Source organism: Acomys russatus, chromosome 32 (genome assembly GCF_903995435.1).
Source record: "Acomys russatus chromosome 32, mAcoRus1.1, whole genome shotgun sequence".
Classification (NCBI taxonomy): Eukaryota; Metazoa; Chordata; class Mammalia; order Rodentia; family Muridae; genus Acomys; species Acomys russatus.
This window is the reverse complement of record NC_067168.1, coordinates 34376861-34395945: the sequence shown is the minus strand read 5'-3', so window position 1 is coordinate 34395945 and position 19085 is coordinate 34376861. Positions and strand designations below refer to the sequence as shown.

Sequence of the window (19085 nt, the reverse complement as noted above, 5' to 3'; positions counted from 1 at the left end):
AACAGTATTAAGCAGAGGGACTGAAAACCCCTGGGCAGCAGACCCTGGGCCCTGGCAAACCAGAGTGCTTTTCCCCCCGGCCCTGTGGTGGAGCACGTGGCTGTGGACCCCCAGATAGGGCAATGGTACGACCACCTCACCTGGGGCCCAAGCTGCTGCTTCTAGCTGCCGCCGCCACAGCTACTTGGATCAAAGTCGAAGGGTGAAGGGCGCTGGGCCCCGTGGGTGCGGCTGGGTTGGGGGCGGGGCTAGGGGCGGAGCCCTGTTGAAGGCCCCGTTCTCTTAGTAGCTCTGACTCTTTCTAGCCCTGAGGAGGCTCTCTCCTATACCCACCCTCTCTGGGATGTGTATTTCTCAGGGGTCTGTGGGTGAGTGTAAGTGGCCTGGGAAGGAGTATTTATTCCTATTCCCCACAACCCACCTGGCCGAGGTGAGAATGGTGTGGGACAATCTGGCTCCTCTCTCCCCACGGAACTCATTCACAGGAACACTGGCAGACACCAGTTCTTACCATTTGGGGAACAGAGACCAGGAGTGCACAGAAAGACAGAGTGATGCATGGGGCTCCAGAAAGGAATACTATGGGACATATCGTTTGTGCAGTGTCAAGAGGAAGTTATGTTGTGTCCTGCCCTGTCTGCGCAGAGCATAAGGGTTAATGGATTCTGGCCTTGCTGGGTGGACAATAGGGAAATAATGTGAAAACCTGGCCCTCCAGCTCTGATCCTGCCACTGTGGCCTCAGTATGTGGAAGGATAGGCCGGGAGATGGGGTGATGGTGGCAAATGGCTCTCCCCTAGTGCCCTGATATGAGAGAGGTATGGTCTCTGGCTTTGGGGGGCACCCCTGAGCCTTGCTTTGTGGACTCAGTCTCTGAGCAAGAATGTAGTTCTGGTTGGTTGGGATTCAAGTCCTCTTTCCAGAATGAGTGAGTGGGGCCCATTCTGCTTTGCTGTCTCCCTCACCAGGAACTCAGCAGCTGTTCCTTGGCAAGTGCTCTTTCTCAGTACCTGAAGGTGATGGGGCAGAGAGAGAGGTATTCTTTCTTTCTTTCTTTTTTTCTTTTTTCTTTTTGGTTTCTCTGTGTAGCCTTGGCTGTCCTGAACTCACTTTGTAGACCAGGCTGGGCTCAAACTTAGAGCGATCCACCTGCCTCTGTCTCCCTAGTGCTGGGATTAAAGGCATGTGCCACCATGCCCCGGCAAGAGAGATATTCTAAACCTGACTGCTTACTTTGCTCAGTGATCCTGGTCTAGAGCCTAGAGGGCTCTTCACAGGGGGGCTATAGGCAGGGTGAATCCCAGGGTTGCAGAGGATAAGGGAGCTGGTGGGGGAGGAGCTTAACAGGATCAGTCTGGCCTGGGGATCTCTACCTCTTCTACTGCCCACCCAGGACAAACCTCACCGCCTGCTTCTCTTCCTAACATGGCCTTACCAAATCCTTCCTCTGCCCTTCAACCTTTCCTAATTGGGATGCTATTACCCTAGGATGCCTTATTTATTTATTTATTTTTGTCTGTTTGTTCTGTTTTTTGAGACAGGGTTTCTCAGTGTAACCCTGGCTGTCCTGGAACTGCCTTTGTAGCACAAGCTGGCCTCGAACGCACAGCAATCTGCCTGCCTATGCAAGTGCTGTGAGTAAAGGTATGCACCATCATGCCCAACTTTTTTGTTGTTGTTGTTGTTGGGTTTTTTTTTTTTGTTTGTGTTGTTTTTTTGTTTTTTGTTTTCCTAATCAGGGTTTCTTTGTGTAGCCTTGGCTGTCCTGGAGTCACTTTGTAGACCAGGCTGGCCTCAAACTCACATCCATCTGCCTCTGCCTTCTGAGTGCTGGGATTAAAGGCATGCGCCACCATGCCTGGCTCACAGCCGACTTTTTAAAAGCATCATTTAAAACCATCAAAAAAAATTATGGAAAATTTCAGAAATTTGCCTGTCGTCCTTGCACAGGGGCCGTGCTAGTCATCTCTTTATTGATAGAAGGCCTTTTCTATCCAGCCTGTGGCAGATGTGTATCATGGACCACTAAGAGCTTGGCCTACACACTACTCCCCAACAGTTAATTTGTGTTCTTCCTCCATCCCCAGGGTAGGAAGTTCCAGGTTGAAGTTCTTGAGCACCTGGTAACTGACAGGAAATGGCATATGGAGCAACCATACCCAGTGGGTAGAGAACACTTTGCCCAAGACAACATAAAATGTGTTCCTTTTCCTAAGTGGGATTGGCCCAGAAATGAGTAAATAGACAAACGCGATCCATGGCACCCTTCCAGAGTTCCATGGTCAACATGCCTAAAGATGGTCATGCAGAGAAAAACTGACATGCTCTCCACACAGCATGCAAACAGAGGTTCTTGTGAATTCCATCCCGCCTCAAGATTGTGAGACATTTCTGGGTACTGGGAGTAGATTTCACAAGCTCACTTGGATGGCCTTGCCCAACCCATATGGAGGTGGGAGCAGCCCTGAGTTGGTTCTCTGCTGCCACCATGTGGCCATGGTGGTGACTGTGCCCCAGGACAAAACTCCATTGGGAGTAGAGGTTTCTCAACCATGGGGTCCACAGGAGAACCTCTTTATTATCTTCATCTGTGGGTTCTGCAGGAGCTTCAAGCTAGGCGTGCAGCCAGCCCTGCACCCCTAAGGTAAACTCACTGGGTTTGGCCTATTGCTGGCTTGGGACTCACTTAGCGACTACTCTGGCACTAAGGAATGGTAGCCACTTTGCTCTCCATGGGCTCAGATCTCTCAAAACACTTCAGAAGGGTTAGGACCAACCCAGAAATCATGTTATTGAAATCAGGGGTTTCTCTCTAACTACAATATGACCACATCTGACTGCAGCTCTAAGTGACTCGCCTGCTGTTTTGTTTTTGGTTTTGTTTGTTTGTTTGTTTGGTTGGTTGTTGGTTTTTTGAGACAGGGTTTCTCTGTGTAGCCTTGGCTGTCTTGGATTCACTTTGTAGACCAGGCTGGCCTCGAACTCACAGTGATCTGCCTGCCTCTGTCTCCTGAGTGCTGAGATTAAATGCGTGTGCCACCAGGCCCAGCTGCCTGCTGTATTTTTGTTTTTTGAGACAGGGTTTCTCTGTGTTGCTGTATTTTTATCTGGAGGTTGAAAATCCCTGGACTTGTGGACTCTGCCAGCTCCACTGCATAGCAGTTACATCAGGTTCTCTTTGCAAATGCTGGTGACTCTATTAGGAATGCCTCCTTTATTATTATTTTGTTGTTGTTGTTGTTGTTTTGTTTTTTTCGAGACAGGGTTTCTCTGTGTAGCCTTGGCCATCCTGGACTCACTTTGTAGACCAGGCTGCCCTCGGAACTCACAGCAATCCACCTGCCTCTGTCTCCCGAGTGCTGGGATTAAAGGCGTGCGCCACCACGCCCAGCTCAGGAATGCCTCCTTTATTTGCCTGCTATCTCATCCTCGACCACGCTCCTGGATGCCTAGTGTCCTAGTCACACGCGCTAGAGTGGCTACCAGAAGCCCTAAGGGGCTAACTGCTGATCAGAACAGCCAGAGATGCCTGTCTTTACATCACCCTGGTCTGTACTATGCCCTAGGTTGTCCAGAGATCTTATGGTAGAGCAAATGGAACCAGTCCTTTACTGCTGAGCCTCTTAAGAGTGTCCACAGTACTTTCGTGTAGGTCAGGCTGACTAAGGACAGCCCAGCATTTCTAGTGACCTCATTAAAGCAGATTTACTCCTACAGGCTCTAGAAATCAAGTGGGCTTCCTTTGGCATACTCTTGGGGAGGGGCTGCTGTTCTGATGAGGTGGCTGGCTGAGATACAGGACCTAAGGCAGATAGCACTTTATGGGATGGCCTAAGCACTGTCCCCAGAGGCCTGTGGCTATAGGAATACTGGATTTTGAATATGATCACACTCAACACTGGGTTGCCTTGCCAAGGGCTCCTGCCGGAAGTCGGCTCAAGTCATTCCATTTGTCTTACCCAGCTCAGCCTGGGCCTTAACAGCCCTGTAACCAGAGCCACGACCAGTGCTGGTGACTGAACTGTCCTTCAAAGCATGCTTCTGGGGGACCCACCAAGGAGTAAGAAGACTGAGTATGGATAGAGATGGGGTGGACAAGGAAAGACAGGCGGGTGCTTATGAACACTTTACACATGGCTGGACTTTAGTGGAACCAAAATAGCCCCAGACTGGAATCTGATCCACATGCCAGTGGCCTGATGCTGGCACAGGGGTGGAAGGAGGGGGGCTCAAATGAGCATGTGCTCCGTGTATGAGGAATGTGGAGGGCCAAGGAAAGGAAGATCCTGTGTCTATATGGTAGCATGGATGGGTGACAGAGCTGGGTGTGGTGACACACATCTTTACTCCCAGGACTCAGGAGGCAGGCCAGCCTAGTCCACACAGTGAGTTTTTCCCTGATGGCCAGTGCTACATAGAGAAAGCCTGCCTCAAAACCCAAAACAAAGTGAAGAACCAATGACAAAGTGCAAACAAGTGTCTTTCCCAAAGCACTTTAATGCACGCACCAACCCACAGTCCCTGCCTGCTGGCTGGGCAGGAGAAGCCAGCCTCACCTGGAGGCTCCCGCGGCTTCCCGTGCCCAGTGTGCCTTCCCACTTCCATCAATAGGTGAGGGGTGTGAGGATGAAGAGACGGTCTTCCTCTTTGCGGATCCAGCGCATCAGCTTATGAATGGCACTGACGGCCGATGCCTTGGTTCCCAGTGGGCTGTAGCACATGTAGAGCTCAAAGGCACCTGTCACCTGGAGGAGGGGGCAAAGGGTCATCACCTAGAACAGGCATGCCTCTTGTGGCATCTACCCAGGATCCGTATGAAGACCAGTTCATCTAGAGCCACCTTACCCAGGCTAGGAGGTTCTCATTGGGGCCTGTATAGTAGATGGTCTTGAGTGGGCGCGAGGCATTGTGGGCACGGCTGTGCAGGTACTGGTAGAGGCCCAGCAGCCGTTCCTGTTCCTCGTCACTGGTGTATGGGGCCTCAATTTCAGGACTGCAGATGGAGAAGTGGGTTCAACAAAGGAAGGCCTTTCACTGTCTTCTCTGGAAATCTAGAAATATCTGTTTCTGGACAGGGAAACTGCCTGTTCTCCCCAAAAGCAGGGTATTGTCTTCTGAATACAGAAGACCATCCAGGAGAGACTGGAGCCCAGCGCCCCCTGCTGGGTACACAGTGACCCTTCCTTGGAGATGTTGTTTCTGAGTTTAGGTATCTAGCAGGGCAGCAGGTCTAGAGTGGAGGAAGTCAAGCTGGGGGGGGGGGCGCGGGGAAAGTGGGAGGAACAGGAAGGGGGGGACAGACGCTGCCATATCTGCCCAGCTCCTTTACTGTATGTGGGGGATGGGGGTGGGGGTGGGCAGGCTCCGCATCCTAACCTGGACTAAAATGACCCAAAGGCAGAATTGCTACAGGACAAAGGACATGGGAAACCAGTGTTCCAGCCTTTTCCCCAAGTTGTTTCAGGCCTTTTGAGTACTGACGTAAAGAGGTGTATGCCCGCCGAGCGTTGCCAGTGTCAAACAGCCTCAGCATACTGGCATACTCTCAAAAGAGTGTGGTCAGATTCAGAGCTGCGTCCTAGGTCTCAGGACCAACCAGCCTCCCCCATCTCTGCATTCTTGTCTCCCGGAAGCAGTGCCTCATCTCACCTGGTGAAGAGTCCTGAGCTTTTAGACTTATAGAGGAAGTGGCGAAGGTCCGGGATGCCCACTTGGGAAACGCTGTAGTAAGGTGTGCGCAGCGCCTCCCGCAGGGCCAAATGGGCTCCCCGCTTTCGAAGGCGTTCTTGGAAGCGGCGGCGACAGTCAGAGACTGCAAAGAAGTCCTCACGGTCGGTAGAGATCAGCAGCAGGCAGAGGTCGGTGTCAGGTTCTAGGTAAGAGATGTGTGCGTGGAAGAAGCCAGCCGCATTGAACTTGGGCAGGCACACGGGGGTCCATGCCTCGCCCTCACGGAAGGATGAGGAGGAGCTAATGAGGTTGAAAAGCAGGTGCAGGTCGATGGGATGCAGGAATTGGTCCTTGCGGCGCACGAGCGCCACCAGCTGGTTGCGAGCCAGCAGGATGGAAAAGACCAGGCTGCGAGCACGCGCCTGCTGCAAGCTGGCACTCACCGTGTCCCGCACGGCCGCTGCCAAGGGCAGGCACCGCGCCGCGCCCATCAGGAAACTGGGGTCTCGAGCCATTAGCTGCAGCAGGTTATCGGTGATTCGCTCCGAGCCCGAGAGCAGGCGCCGCAGGTCGTAGTTCTGCTTCTGCTGGAAAATGTGGCTCAGCTGCGCCCCGGTAAGAAGGCTCAGGATCTGGTAGTAGATGTACAGTAGCTCCTGCGCCAGCTCCTGGGCCGACTGCCGCGTGCGGGCCACCGCCACCAGCACCAGAGGACTCCGGCGCACGAAGACTACCTTGTAGCCATCTGAGGGGGTGGGGTGGGGTGGTCAGCTTCAGCCCTCCTCCCAGAAGCCCTCCCGGATAGGCTTACCCAGTGGGCACAAAGCTTCACTTTCCAAGGTTTTCTTGCTGGGATCTCTGAACTCTGTAGGAGCTCACTGGTACTATTAGCTAGTCACCCCACTTCCCTGCCATTTGTTTCACAAACTGACTTTCACCGACACACAGAAAGCTCTTCAGGAAAATACATTCTTTGTTTGCTTTTTTGAGAACGCCTCGAGTAGCCCAGGTTGGCCTAGGCCTGGCTAACACAGCTGAGGCTGATTCTCCTGCCTCCCCCTCCCAAGTGCTGGGATTTACAGGCAGATGTACATCATCAGACCCAGCATTTTATAGTAAATGCTAACTCAATTAGCAAGGGATCTGGGCTAAGGGTCTGGAATTGACTGTTGGTTTTGTTTTTTTAATTTATTCATATTTTTGTCACTGCCCCAGGAAGCTTTCATCCTTTCTAATGGCAAGCCTCTTGTCAGAGCTGCCCTTGGCTCTCACCACAGCCCCACCACCTCAGGAGGCCTGTATTGTTATCCTGTGTTCAGTAAGAGCATGAGGTTCAGAGAGATGGGAGGACTTTACTCTCCGGCAAATAACACAACTCAGCTTTCTAAGTGTGTGCACATGCGCACGTGTGTGCGCGTGTGTCTGAAACTTGGTATGACTAAACCCTGCCACCGGAACCTTCCCCACAATCCTCTTCAGGTGACTCACCTGCATGGATGGAGCGGATGGCGTTCTTGTCTGCTTCCAGGAAGGATACCAGGGCAACCATGACACCCATAGTGCTGGAAAGTGCTTCCTCGGACCCATAGCGAGAGTACACAGGCTTTCCTGCCTCACTCAGTACAAACACATGCTTCTGGTGGAGGCGCCATGCCTCGGTAGCATCCTCCTCATCTCCTTCAGCTGTGCCCTCTTGGGAGGGCTCTGTGCTTGCCCGTCCAGCTGCCCCCTCGGGCTCCAGCCAGTCTTCAGAGCTTCCTGGCAGCATTTCCTCCTGCAGGTCCCGGGCCACACCTGTCAGCTGGGTGCTTAGCTCACTGAAGTCCTGGCTGATCTGGCGCATGTCTGTAGGCAGTGGTGGGGGACTCCCAGCATACTCTTTGGGGCTGTCCCCAGAAGCTTCCCTGTCTTCCGATTCTGTCAGGTCTTCATAGGAACGGGCATGGACAAACATGGCACCCTCCTGCCCAGCACCTGCAGACCAAAAGCACTGGTGCTCAGAGAGGCAGCTGCTGGCAGACACTCAACAAGGAGGTGCCTAGAGTGTCACTGCCTGTCTTGATGGTGGCCAAGCCACTCCTCCTGCCACTGTCTGCCATGGACGCTAACCCACAACTTAGGGGCTTGTGGTCTCACGGCAGCAATGGAAGTCGGTATCGGCCTGCCTCTTTGAACCCTGGACAGCTCATCCCTGGCCCATTCCAAACACACTGGCCTTTATCCACCTGCATTTTGGACCCCTCAACACTTACCTACCTCAGGAGCTCTGCACCTGCTCTCTACCTGGAAAGCACCCCCATCCCCCCGTGTGGGTGAGTACTTGCCACATTTCAGCTCACAGGAAAGATGTAGTTGCTTATACACCTGACCTTCAACCCCAGACACTATCATTTTCCTTATTTGATTTCCTCTGGAACCCTGACCAGCGACTGGTCACTACAATAGCATCCCCCAAGAGCACGAACTTAGCTATTTACCCTCCCCCTCTATGGGGGAGGGCTGCCACAGCCCCTGACCACTATTAGACTGTGGCTTCTCTTGTTTGTTTGTTTTTTTTGTTTTTGTTTTTTGAAACAAGGTCTCTCTGTGTTAGCCTTGGCTGTCCTCCTGGAGTTGCTTTGTAGACCAGGTTGGCCTCAAACTCACAGCAATCCGCCTGCCTCTGCCTCCCTAGTGCTGGGATTAAAGGCATGAGCCACCACCTGTATTTATTTATTCATTTTTTTTCCCTCTGTGATGCACGAGGCAAGTATTTGACTAGTGAGCTAAAGCCCTACCCCCATTTTGTTTCCTTGTTTTGGAGATATGCTCTCACTATAAATGGTTAGCCTCATATTATGTATCTCCAGGCTGGCCATGAACTCACACCAAGCTTGCCTCAGCCCATAGGTGCTGGGGCTACTGGTGTATACTACTATGCCCCGCTCTTCTTTTTCTTTTGAAACACAGTTTGAGATTTTATTAGAAGATATTTTAAGAGCTAGAGAGATGGCTCAGAAGTTAAGAGCACTATCTGCTCTTCTAGAGGTTGTGAGTTCAATTCCCAGCAACCACATGGTGTCTCACAACCATCTATAATGAGATCTGGAGCCTTCTTCTGGCACACAGGCAGGCAGAATGCTATATACATAGTAAATAAATAAATGAAATCCTTTTAAAGGCTTTTTTCAAGACAGTGTTTTTCTATGTAATAGCCCTGGCTGTCCTAGACTCCCTCTGTAGACCAGGCTGGCACTGAACTCACAGAGATCTACCTTCCTCTACTTCCCGAGTGCTGGGATTATAGGTGTGCACCACTATGCCTGGCATAAATAAATCTTTTTTTTTTTTAAAGCTATTTTATCCACATGGTTGTGGTGGACCCCTTTAATTCCAGCACTCGGGAGGCAGAGGCAGGCAGATCTCTGTGAGTTCAAGGCCAGCCTGGTCTACAAAGTGAGTACAGGACAGCCAAGGCTACACAGAGAAACCCTGTCTTGAAACCCCACCAAAAGACAAATACCTAATGAGTGACTAAGCAAGTGTACAAGTGAGTAGAAAGGAGAGAATGACTATGGCCCCTACTCCCCACCCCCAGGCTTGGTTGTTCCACTAGTCTCTGGCTGAGGACTGCACGCTCTTCCCATACCTGGCTCTGTTCCCTGGGTCAGTCCTGGTGTAGGGCTCTCAGCTCTCTCCACACTCTGGCCATTGGAAGGAGCCAGTGTGCCATCAGGGCATTCGCTGCTTCTCTTCCTCTGCATGTCAGCAGCCATCTTTTGGGCTGTCCTATGAGGTTTAAGGGGAAAAAAAAAAAAAAAAAAAAAGCATCTAGGAGGGTAAGGGAGTAAAGTGCACTGGTGGAGACATCGGTGTAGTTCATAGTAATAAGGTTCTTACCAGGACCCCACTTCTGAGTATTCTCTCATAAAACTAAGTTTCAAGTTTTCTTCTGGATATGATGGCTTATTCCTCAAATCCCAGGACTCAAAAGGCCGAGTCAGGAGAATTGCCCAGAGTACCAGGTGGCTATGACTACAGAGTAAAATGTCTGTTTTAAAAACTAATATCTGAGCTGGGCATGGTGGCACACTCCTTTAATCCCAGCACTCGGGAGGCAGAGGCAGGTGGATCTCTGTGAGTTCGAGGGCAGCCTGGTCTACAAAGTGAGTCCAGGCCAGCCAAGGTTAACACAGAGAAACCCTGTCTCAAAAAAACAAACAAACAAAAAAGACATATGCATTGCAGAAAACTTGGAAACACAGAAAGTATTAAAAAATGGCATGTATTTATCTACATTTAAAATTATTTATTTAGAGGCTAAAGAGATGGTTCAGCAGTTAAGGGCACTTGGTTTTACAGAGGACCTGGGTTCCGTTCCCAGTGTCCACATGGTAGCTTACAACTGCCTGTAACTCTACTTCCAGTCGGACCCAGGCACGCATATAGTGCACATGCACAAACACAGGGGCAAAACACTCTTACACATAAAATAACATAGTAAATCTTTAAAATAATTTAAAAATAAGAGCCAAGTATTGGTGGTGTTCTCCTTTAACCCCAGCCCTCGTGAGGCAGAGGCAGGCAGATCTCTTTGAGTTTAAGGCCAGAGTTTCTCTGTGAAGCTCTGGATACCCTGGAATTCACTCTGTAGACCAGGCTGGCCTCAGAGGTCCATCTGCTTCTGCCTTCCCAGTACTGGGATTACGGGCATGCACCACCACACCTCTAAGGCTTACATTTTGAGTACACAAAATCTATCATGGATTTAGAAGCATGTTTTGTGTGTGTGTGTGTGTGTGTGTGTGTGTGTGTGTGTGTGGTTTTTTGTTTGTTTGTTTGGTTGGGTTTTTGGTTTTTTGAGACAGGGTTTCTCTGTGTTAGCCTTTGCTGTCCTGTACTGGACTTGCTTTGTAGACCAGGCTGGCCTCAAACTCATAGAGATCCACCTGCCTCTGCCTCCCCAGTGCTAGGATTACAGGTGTGCACCACCATGCCTGGCTTCTGTTTTTCTTTTTCTTTTAAAGATTTCTTTTAATTACTTGTATATGTGTGTATTGTGTATACCTGTGTGCAGGTGTGGACGGTAGACAAGATCACCAATCAGGTGCCTCACGTTTCCTCAGCTAATCTGGGAGCCAGCAAGCTCAAGCAACCTTCCTCTCTGTCTCTCTTGGAGTTGGAGTTGCAGGGTATTTGTGAGGTGCCTGGCCTGTTATGTGTATGCTGGATCTCAACACCAGTCCTCGAGGTTTTAAGAAAACACTCAATGACTGAGCGAACGCTCCAGTCTCTGTCTGGTAGGAATTCGGGATAGCTTGTTCCTAGCAGTGGTCCATCTTAGTAAGCCAGTAAGCGTCTTATAGCGCTGCCACTTCAGAACACTGCCTTCCACATTCCAGGGCATGGAAAAATGCAGCTAGAAGATTATGTATAAGCTATGAAATACCTCAGAATCAAGGCTGCCTAGAATTAATGTTATAGCTGGGGGGGGGGGGGCTGGGAAATGTGGAGACACCTGCTAAGCAGCAGGTCTCTGCCACAGCATCTCCACTTGTTTCTTTCTTTGTTTCTTTGTTTTTCTTTTGAGACAGGGTCTCTCTGTGTTAGCCTTGGCTGTCCTGGACTTGTGTTGTAGACCAGACTGGCCTCAAACTCACAGCAGTCCATCTGTCTCTGCCTCCTGAGTGCTGGGATTAAAGGCGTGCATCACCACGCCTGGCGGGAGCATCTCCATTTCTATTCTCTCTGAAACCCATTGCATCCAGACATTTTCTACCAATGACCTCCAAGACCAACTCACTCCATCCCTGAACCATAATAGAAATTCCTGACATGCTCTCCTTCCCCCCCCCCCCACTCTGTACCCCTCCCTCCTTCCCTTTCCATCCCTTGTCCTATCTTCTTCAATTTTTAGAAAGGGTCTCACTTTGTGGCTAAGGCTGCCCTGCTGTTCTGAGGTTCACTATGGAGTAGAGTCTGGATTTGAACTTTAGGGGATCAATTTGTCTCTCCTCCTAAGTACTGGGATTCCAGGTTTATGCCACCAACCTTGGCCGACTTTTCCTCTCCTAAAGCACTTGGCTCTCAGCTTCTAGTATACTACTCTCCTTTCTTGGTTCTCCTCCTGACCTCATGCACTTCCCATCCAAGCGTTTTCTACAGTTCTTATTGGAAAGGCCCAGAGTTCAGTACTTGGTTCCCTTCTCTGTCTTCACTTCAGTCTCATAAGTTACCTCTATACATTAATGGATCCAATGTTAGTTTTAGCCCCATCTTTTTCCTGATTTACAGGTGTACACATGTAACTGTCTAGTTTGTTATCATAAGTTATATGCCCCAGACCAAGTTCCCAGTCTATCATCTCTTTAAAGAATGATTCTTTCTCCCTCCCTCGCTCTCTCTTCTTTTTTTTTTTTTTTTTTTTTTTCTTCAAGACAGGGTTTCCCTGTGTAGCCTTCGCTGTCCTAGACTTGCTTTGTAGGCCAGGTTGGCCTGGAACTCACAATAAAGAATGTTTCTTGCCTGGTGTGGTGGTACACACCCAAAATCCTAGCACTAGAGATGGAGGCCAGAGGCTCAGGAGTTCAAGGTCATTCTAAGCTACAAAGCAAGCAACTTTGAGTCCAGTCTTGCCATAGTGAGACCTTGTCTTAAAACAAACTAGTGAGGAGGGTGGTTGGAAGGATGGCTCAGCAGTTAAAAATATTTACTGATCTTCTGGAAGACCCAAATTTGGTTCTCAGTTCCACGCTAGGCCTACAACTACCTGTAACTCCCTCTCCAGGAAACGGATGTCCTTTTCTGGCCTACACAGGCATGCACACTAGTGGCAATATGTAGAGGAATTTTACTTCAGAACATGGTGGTGCACACCTTTAATCCCAGCACTTGGAGAGGAGGCAGAGGCAGGTGGATCTCTGAGTTCAAGGCCAGCCTGGTCTAAAGCATGATCTCTGGGCCAGCCAAGGTACTACATAAACTGGCAGCGTATGCCTGCAATCCCAGTACTCTGCAGATGAAGGCACAGGGGCCAGGAGTTCAAGGGCATCTTTAGCTAGCACAGTGAGTTCGATGTCAGTTTGGTCTATATGAGGTGCTGTCTTATTTTAAAAAGCACAAAACTAGGCATTGTGGTTTAGGCCTATAATCCTAGAACTTGATAGGCCAAAAAAGGAAGGATGCTGAAAGATTGAGGCTAGTCTGAGCTACTACAGAGAGTGAGGCCTTATCCACCAAACAGAAACAGTAGGAGATGGGGGCTGTAGCTCAGTTTGATCTTCAAAACATGACATGGGGACACATATCTGTAACTCTAGAGGGAGAGGCAGCAGCTTGGGATATGTGAGAACCTATCTTTTAAAAAAAAGCAAGTGAGGAGCCAGTCATGGTGGTGCACATCTTTAATCCCAACACTTGGGAGAATGAGGCAGGTGGATCTCTTGTGAGTTCAAGGCCAGCCCGGTCTACATAGGGAGTCCTGGACAGTCAGGGCTACACAGAGAAATCCTGTCTCGAAAAACATAAAAGAAAAAAAAAAAAGGAGTGAGATAAGATATAGAGTGGGCAGAGGCTTCGTGGTGGCACATCTGTAGTACTGGCACTTCAAAGGGTTTCTATAAAAGAGTATCACTACCAGCCATGAGTTTGGCCATTCTGAGCCACACAGTGAATTCAAGGCCAGCCTAGCTACAGAGTCTCCATAAAGTCAGGGGCTGCTTAGTTGATAGACTGCTTGCCTAGACTGCATAAAGCTCTGGGTTAGAACCCTACACTATATAAACCCAGGTATGGGACTGGGGAGATCGTCCAGTTGTTAAATGCTTGCCTTGTAAGACTGAAGACCAAGTTGAATGCCAAGAACTTCTGTAAAAAAGCTGAGCATGGTGGCACTCTTATAACCCCAGCACTGGATAAGTGGAGACAGGTAAATCCCTAGGGCTCACCAAGGCCAAACTAGCCTTACAAAATGAGTTCCAGACCAATTAGAGACGTCTCAAAGAACCAAGGTTGGCCTAGGCTGTGGTGGTGAGCCACTTTAATCCAAGCCAGGGCTACAAAAAGAAACTTTGTCTCAAAAAAAAAAAAAAAAAAAAAAAAAAAAAAAAAAAAAAGCCTAAAAGTAAACAAAAAATCAAGGTTGGGCCAGCCTGACTGATCACCAACACTTGTGGGCAACTTAACAACTTGAGTTTGATCTTGAGAACTCCCATGCGTCATATTCTGACCTTCACAAGCCTCCCACCCCAAATTAAAAAAAAAAGTTTAAGCCGGGTACACCCCAGCACTTGGGAGGCAGAGGCAAGTGGATCGCTGTGAGTTCAAGACCAGCCTGGTCTACAAAGTAAGTCCAGGACAGCCAAAGGCTGCACAGAGAAACTCTGTCTCAAAAAACAAAACAACACAACAATAACAACAACAAAGCAAAAAGTTTAAAAACAAACAAACAAAGTGGATAACACCTAAGGAATATCACCTGAGAAATGACATTTTAAGTTGACCTGTGGCCTCCATATGCACACACATACATATATGTACATAAACACACATAGACAAAAAAATCCACAGGCAGGGCTGGAGTGATGACTTGGAAGCAAAGAATATTTTGCTTCTCTTGCAGAGGACTGTAGTTCATTTCCCAGGATCCACATTAGGTGGTAACTCTAGCTCTCAGGGGACCCAATGCCTTCTTTTGGCCTCCTCAGGCACCCATACACACACACACACACACACACACACACACACACACACACACACACACACACACTCTCTCTCTCTCTCTCTCTCTCTCTCTCTCTCTCACACACACACACACACACACACACACACATTCATATGCAGGAATAAAAGCTAAATCTTCAAATAAATAGGTGACATGCCTGTAAATCTCAACTCTTAGGAGGTGAAGGCAAGAGGATCACAAATTCAATTTCTTCACCTATAAAGCCAACCTGTGATATATGAGACTCTGACTAAAAAAAAAAAAAAAAAAAAAAAAAGCAATGAATGACTAGGGGGCTGGAGAGATGCTCAGTGGCTTAGATCACAGCAAGTTCTCCTCCTAGAGAAGCCCTGGGTTTGAGTCCCAGCACCCCTGTTAGGCAGATCACAACTGCCTGAAACTCTGGCTGCAGGGGACCCCATGCCCTCTTCTGGCCCCTGTGGGTACTATACTCACATGCACAACTCCCCCATCCTCCCCCCAAAATATATATAATTAAAATAAATAAAATCAAAATCTTAAAAATGGCTGGGTATGGTGGCATATACCTTTAACCCCAGAACTTGGAAGTTTGAGGCTAGCCTAATCTACAGAGCAAGTCCAAGACATCCAAGGCAACAGAGAGAAACCTTATCTTGGAGGGAAAAAAAAAAAATCTTAAAAATGAGAAAATAATAGTGGGAGACAGTAAGTGGTGGTTCCTAATAGAATGTCTGGCTTTCACAGGAGAACTTATCAATGTTAAATGCCTATATCCAATAGTTGATCATTTCTTTTTTGTTTGTTTTGTTTTTTGTTTTTTCAAGACAAAGTTTCTGTGTAGCCCTGTCCTGGAACTCAGTGGTAGACAAAATTGGCTTTTAACTCAGAGATCAGCCTGCCTCTGCCTCCTGAGTGTTGGGGTTAAAAGTGGGGGACACTATACCCACCATACCAGGCTCAATAGTTGACCGTTTCTTATGGAATTCATGATTCTCTGCTTGGTCCAAGGCACCATTATCTCTATAGTAAACTATTGCCACAACCTCCTAACCAGTCCTAATTCGTCCCACCACTTCTATCTTTGCACTCAAGGCGAGCCTCGTCAGGTCATATTATTCCTCTGCTCACAACTCTATAGTTCCATGTCAAGTAGCAAGAAGGTCAACTTCCTTCTAATGGCACACCAGGCCGCCTCAGTATGTCTTTTTTCCTTTATTTCTCGGAGCTTATTTTCTAACCTTTCTTCCTACCCCTCCCCCGCTTCTAAATCAGCTCAGCTTATCCTGAACACCGCTCCCCTTGACCTTTGACCTTGCTCTACTCACGCCCTAAGTCATTTATATTCCTTCCTAGTCTGGTACACGATTCATTGCCTTGCTTCAGGCTGCTGCCGGAGTACCTTATCAGAGAGGCCTTCCTGCAATAGATCTGCTCACCCTGTTTTTTTTTTTTTCCTAGATTGAAGGTCACCCTGTGGCTTGCTACATCAGAGACATATGCAGAAGGAATGAAACCAACATTTAAACATGAAGGGCTGTGAAGAATGCCCGGTTCACGTGTACCTGGGATCAGGCAAGGAACCTCTTGCCTGTGGAAACAGCTTGTCTCTAGAAGTGTCCAGGAAAAGCAGCTCTGTAGTTAGAGGAACTGGTTTTACTGGTCTGTTTTCTCACTTATAAAAGATGGTATGGAATGGAGATGTCCTGCCTACAGCCACTATTGATTCGTGGGGTGGTGAGATTAAATGAGATTGTAAGTGTGATCTGGCTACGGAGAGCAGGCATATCATATTCTCTCTGTTGTTATCAGCACACTGTGGCTATTCTTAGCATTCAGATTGCATGATTGCATTTACACACAGATCCAGTGGTCTCTGTCCTGCAATCGATCCTTTGAGGATTTGTTCAGGAAGCCCAGGCCCGATGAATAACCTGGTGAAACATACTTCTGACCTTAGGAAGCCAAGCGGGCTCTAGTTTGAAGGGACCCCACCCCCACCCCTACCTACCCCAGGATGTCAGGTCAAAGAACCATCCATGGGCCTCACTCTGAGTACCAGGCAAACTGCTGTCCACTGGCTCTGTAGCAGCAGACACAGGCTGCTAGTTCTCTGCTTGCTTCTAGCTATCTCTCCTAAGCCTGTTTACCTCCTAGGTCTGCACAACACCCTCTCTCTGTGGCTTTGTGCTTCTGACTTCAAGATCCAAGAAAGTTCTACATTAGTCTCACTCCGTTCCGAGGGCCCATTCCCTCAGGTTGCCTTTTGTGCCTCTGAGTGTTAAGTGATCTTGGTGTTTCTGAGTGTACCCAGCATAGTACCTGCATGGGGAAGGCAGCAGGGTTAGCTGTCTAGAGCTAGCAGACTTTTTTTTTTCTTCTCACAACAGTTCCTCTGCTATATGAGATCGCATAGCATCTTTATCCTCTCCAAGGTCAGCCTGGGGTTCCAACCAAAAAACCTGGTGCAAACAGCTTTCTGGATACCCACCCACTCAGGCAGGAAGTGCTAAAGGTAAAGCCTCCACTGGAACTTTAACTTTTGCAACTGATGTTCCTGGGAAGCTGGGCCAGGACCTCAGACCAGTCCCTTAAGTCCCCCAGGGCATGCCACTTTTCCTAGAAGAGCCTGTGAGCAAAGTCACCAAATTGGTGTTATTCCTCCTTATAACGTGCCTCCCTCCCTCCGAGGGGAGGGTCTTGCAAAAGCCCCTCCTTACTGGCTCCACCTTGATCTTTCTTCCTGTTCGGAGGACGTGCTTCACTTTGGTCTTGACCCCTTTGGTCTATCTGGGAGGACAATGCCGAGAGGGCTCAGTTGTGGCTGCTTCTTCACAGGATACCCACTCTACACTGAGCCTAGCCAGATCCTGGTCACCTCGGGAGGCCACTCCCCTTCCTGACAAAGGCTGTTCATATTTCCAAGCAAACTCTAGCCTAGGAAGGCTTGGCTCTTCTAGTGTAAGGGCATCCTAGCTTTCTGAGACAGAGGACCTTTTGAGAATGAAATCCCAAGCGGAGACCCTTCCATGAGCTGCCTGGTTCCACCACCTCTCTGTTGCATTTTAAAAGAACTCTGAGGGCCAAATATGTCCGAATTGGGGGTTGGTGTCTTATCTAGCTACTGCTGCCTATGGGACGTTGCCCTCCCGGCCAAAGCATGAGTTCTCACCTCATCTATAGTATTGTCCATCTGGGGCCAGCCAGCTGAAGGGACCCCCCCCCCAAAGAAACGCAGTACTCCTATGGGGCAGTGGAATGGCTAGGACCCCCAGTTTTCAAGCCCCTCCCTCTAAAGATGACAGCTTGCCCGCCTCTCGCCGCCCCCCAGGCCACGTGGGTTGGCAGTCGAACTCACCTGTTTCTTGGAGGAACACAGGACCTAGCGAGGGTGCTAGTCACTGTCCTCTGCCAGACCCCTGGGGGGATATGAGTGTCCACTCGTGCCTGGCCTTAGGGTGCAACTTCTCGGGGCTACAGCCCCTGGAGGATACAGACATGACCACAGCGGAGGAACCGATCTCTCCCGCTGACCCTTAAGCGGTCACCGGTGCAGGAAGACAGCTTTCACCGGCCTCTGGTGGCGGAGGCCCGGTTCCAGCGGCTTAGCCAGCCCCAGCCCGCCCCTGCGTGCATTGTGGGAAATGTAGTCTGTGGCCCTCCGCAGCCTTAATCACTGCTGGAGCGGTTCCGGGCTTCCGAGCCAGGCACCAAAGGCTGGATCTAACACGGGTCCAGGGTTGCCTCACCTAGCAACACCTTTTTCCATGTCTTAAAGGTCGGTCCTCCGCCCTTGCCCCCTAGAGGTTTACCTTTAGAGACGGGAAAGAATCTCAGTATTTCTCCACTGATCGTCGAAGAACAATTTATTTATTTATTTATTTTAAAGATTTGTTTATTATGGATATAGTGTTTCACCTCCTTGTACACCTGCGGGCCAGAAGCTCCAAAACTCAGTATAGATGACTGTGAGCCACCATGTGGTTGCTGGGAATGAATTTAGGCCCTTTGGAAGAGAAGCCAGTGCTCTTAACCTCTGAGCTATCTCTCCAGCTTCCCCTACCCCCACCCCAGAACAATTTAAATTGAGGGAGCTAAATAAATGCCATAAATGAGCACAGCCACACTGACTGTAAAAGACGTGGACGTGTCGAAAGGTGCACAAATTGTTGCTTAAAAAACACCTCTTAGGACTGGAGAGATGGCTCAGAGGTTAAAAAGCACTATATGTTCTTTCCAAGGTCCTGAGTTCAATTCCCAGCAACCATCTATAATGAGATCTCGTGCCCTCTTCTGGCCTGCAGGCGTACACGCAAGCAAAACACTGTATATGTAATAATAAATAAATCTTAAAAAAAAAACAAAGACAAAACACCTCTTAGCCAGGTGTGGTGGCGCACGTCTGTAATCCCAGCACTAGGGAGGCAGAGGCAGGCGGATATCTGTGATTTTGAGGCCAGCCTGATCTACAAAGTGAGTCCAAGATAGCCAAGGCTACACAGAGAAACCCCGTCTCGAAAAATGAAAAAAACAAAAACAACGACGACAACAACAGCAACAAAAACACCTCTTGATCTCAGTCCTAGTATATTATTATAAGGCTCTCTAGAAGGCCCAGGTCTCAACTCTTAGCATAGACTGACCTAGGGAGCTTTAAAAAAACATTAATGCGGACTGGGCAGTGGTGGCACACACCTTTAATCCCAGCACTCAGGAGGCAGAGGCAGGTGGATTA

General features: G+C 49.1%; 1 protein-coding gene and 1 non-coding gene across 2 annotated transcripts; both read right to left on the bottom strand.

Moving 5' to 3' along the window:
• Positions 1-1905: 1905 nt before the first annotated feature.
• On the bottom strand, positions 1906-2009 carry LOC127184497 (U6 spliceosomal RNA). The gene has a single exon (XR_007830138.1). It is a non-coding gene; the product is annotated as a U6 spliceosomal RNA (small nuclear RNA).
• A 2446-nt stretch (positions 2010-4455) lies between these two features.
• On the bottom strand, positions 4456-17977 carry Mon1a (MON1 homolog A, secretory trafficking associated). The gene is made up of 6 exons (XM_051140280.1): positions 17709-17977; positions 9299-9438; positions 7159-7644; positions 5650-6415; positions 4846-4993; positions 4456-4745 (listed from the first exon to the last, which is right to left on the bottom strand). Exons 2-6 carry the CDS (start codon positions 9423-9425, stop codon positions 4605-4607), a joined length of 1668 nt encoding a protein of 555 aa, XP_050996237.1. The 5' UTR covers positions 9426-9438; positions 17709-17977; the 3' UTR covers positions 4456-4604.
• Between the last annotated feature and the right edge of the window lie 1108 nt (positions 17978-19085).

Excerpts from the sequence above, each read along its gene's own strand:
- Mon1a (XM_051140280.1), bottom strand. The coding sequence starts at position 9,425 with ATGGCTGCTGACATGCAGAGGAAGAGAAGCAGCGAATGCCCTGATGGC. Across the intron at positions 7,645-9,298 it reads GACCCAGGGAACAGAGCCAG|GTGCTGGGCAGGAGGGTGCC; the intron begins GTATGGGAAGAG and ends TTTGGTCTGCAG. Across the intron at positions 6,416-7,158 it reads CATCCGCTCCATCCATGCAG|ATGGCTACAAGGTAGTCTTC; the intron begins GTGAGTCACCTG and ends CCACCCCCTCAG.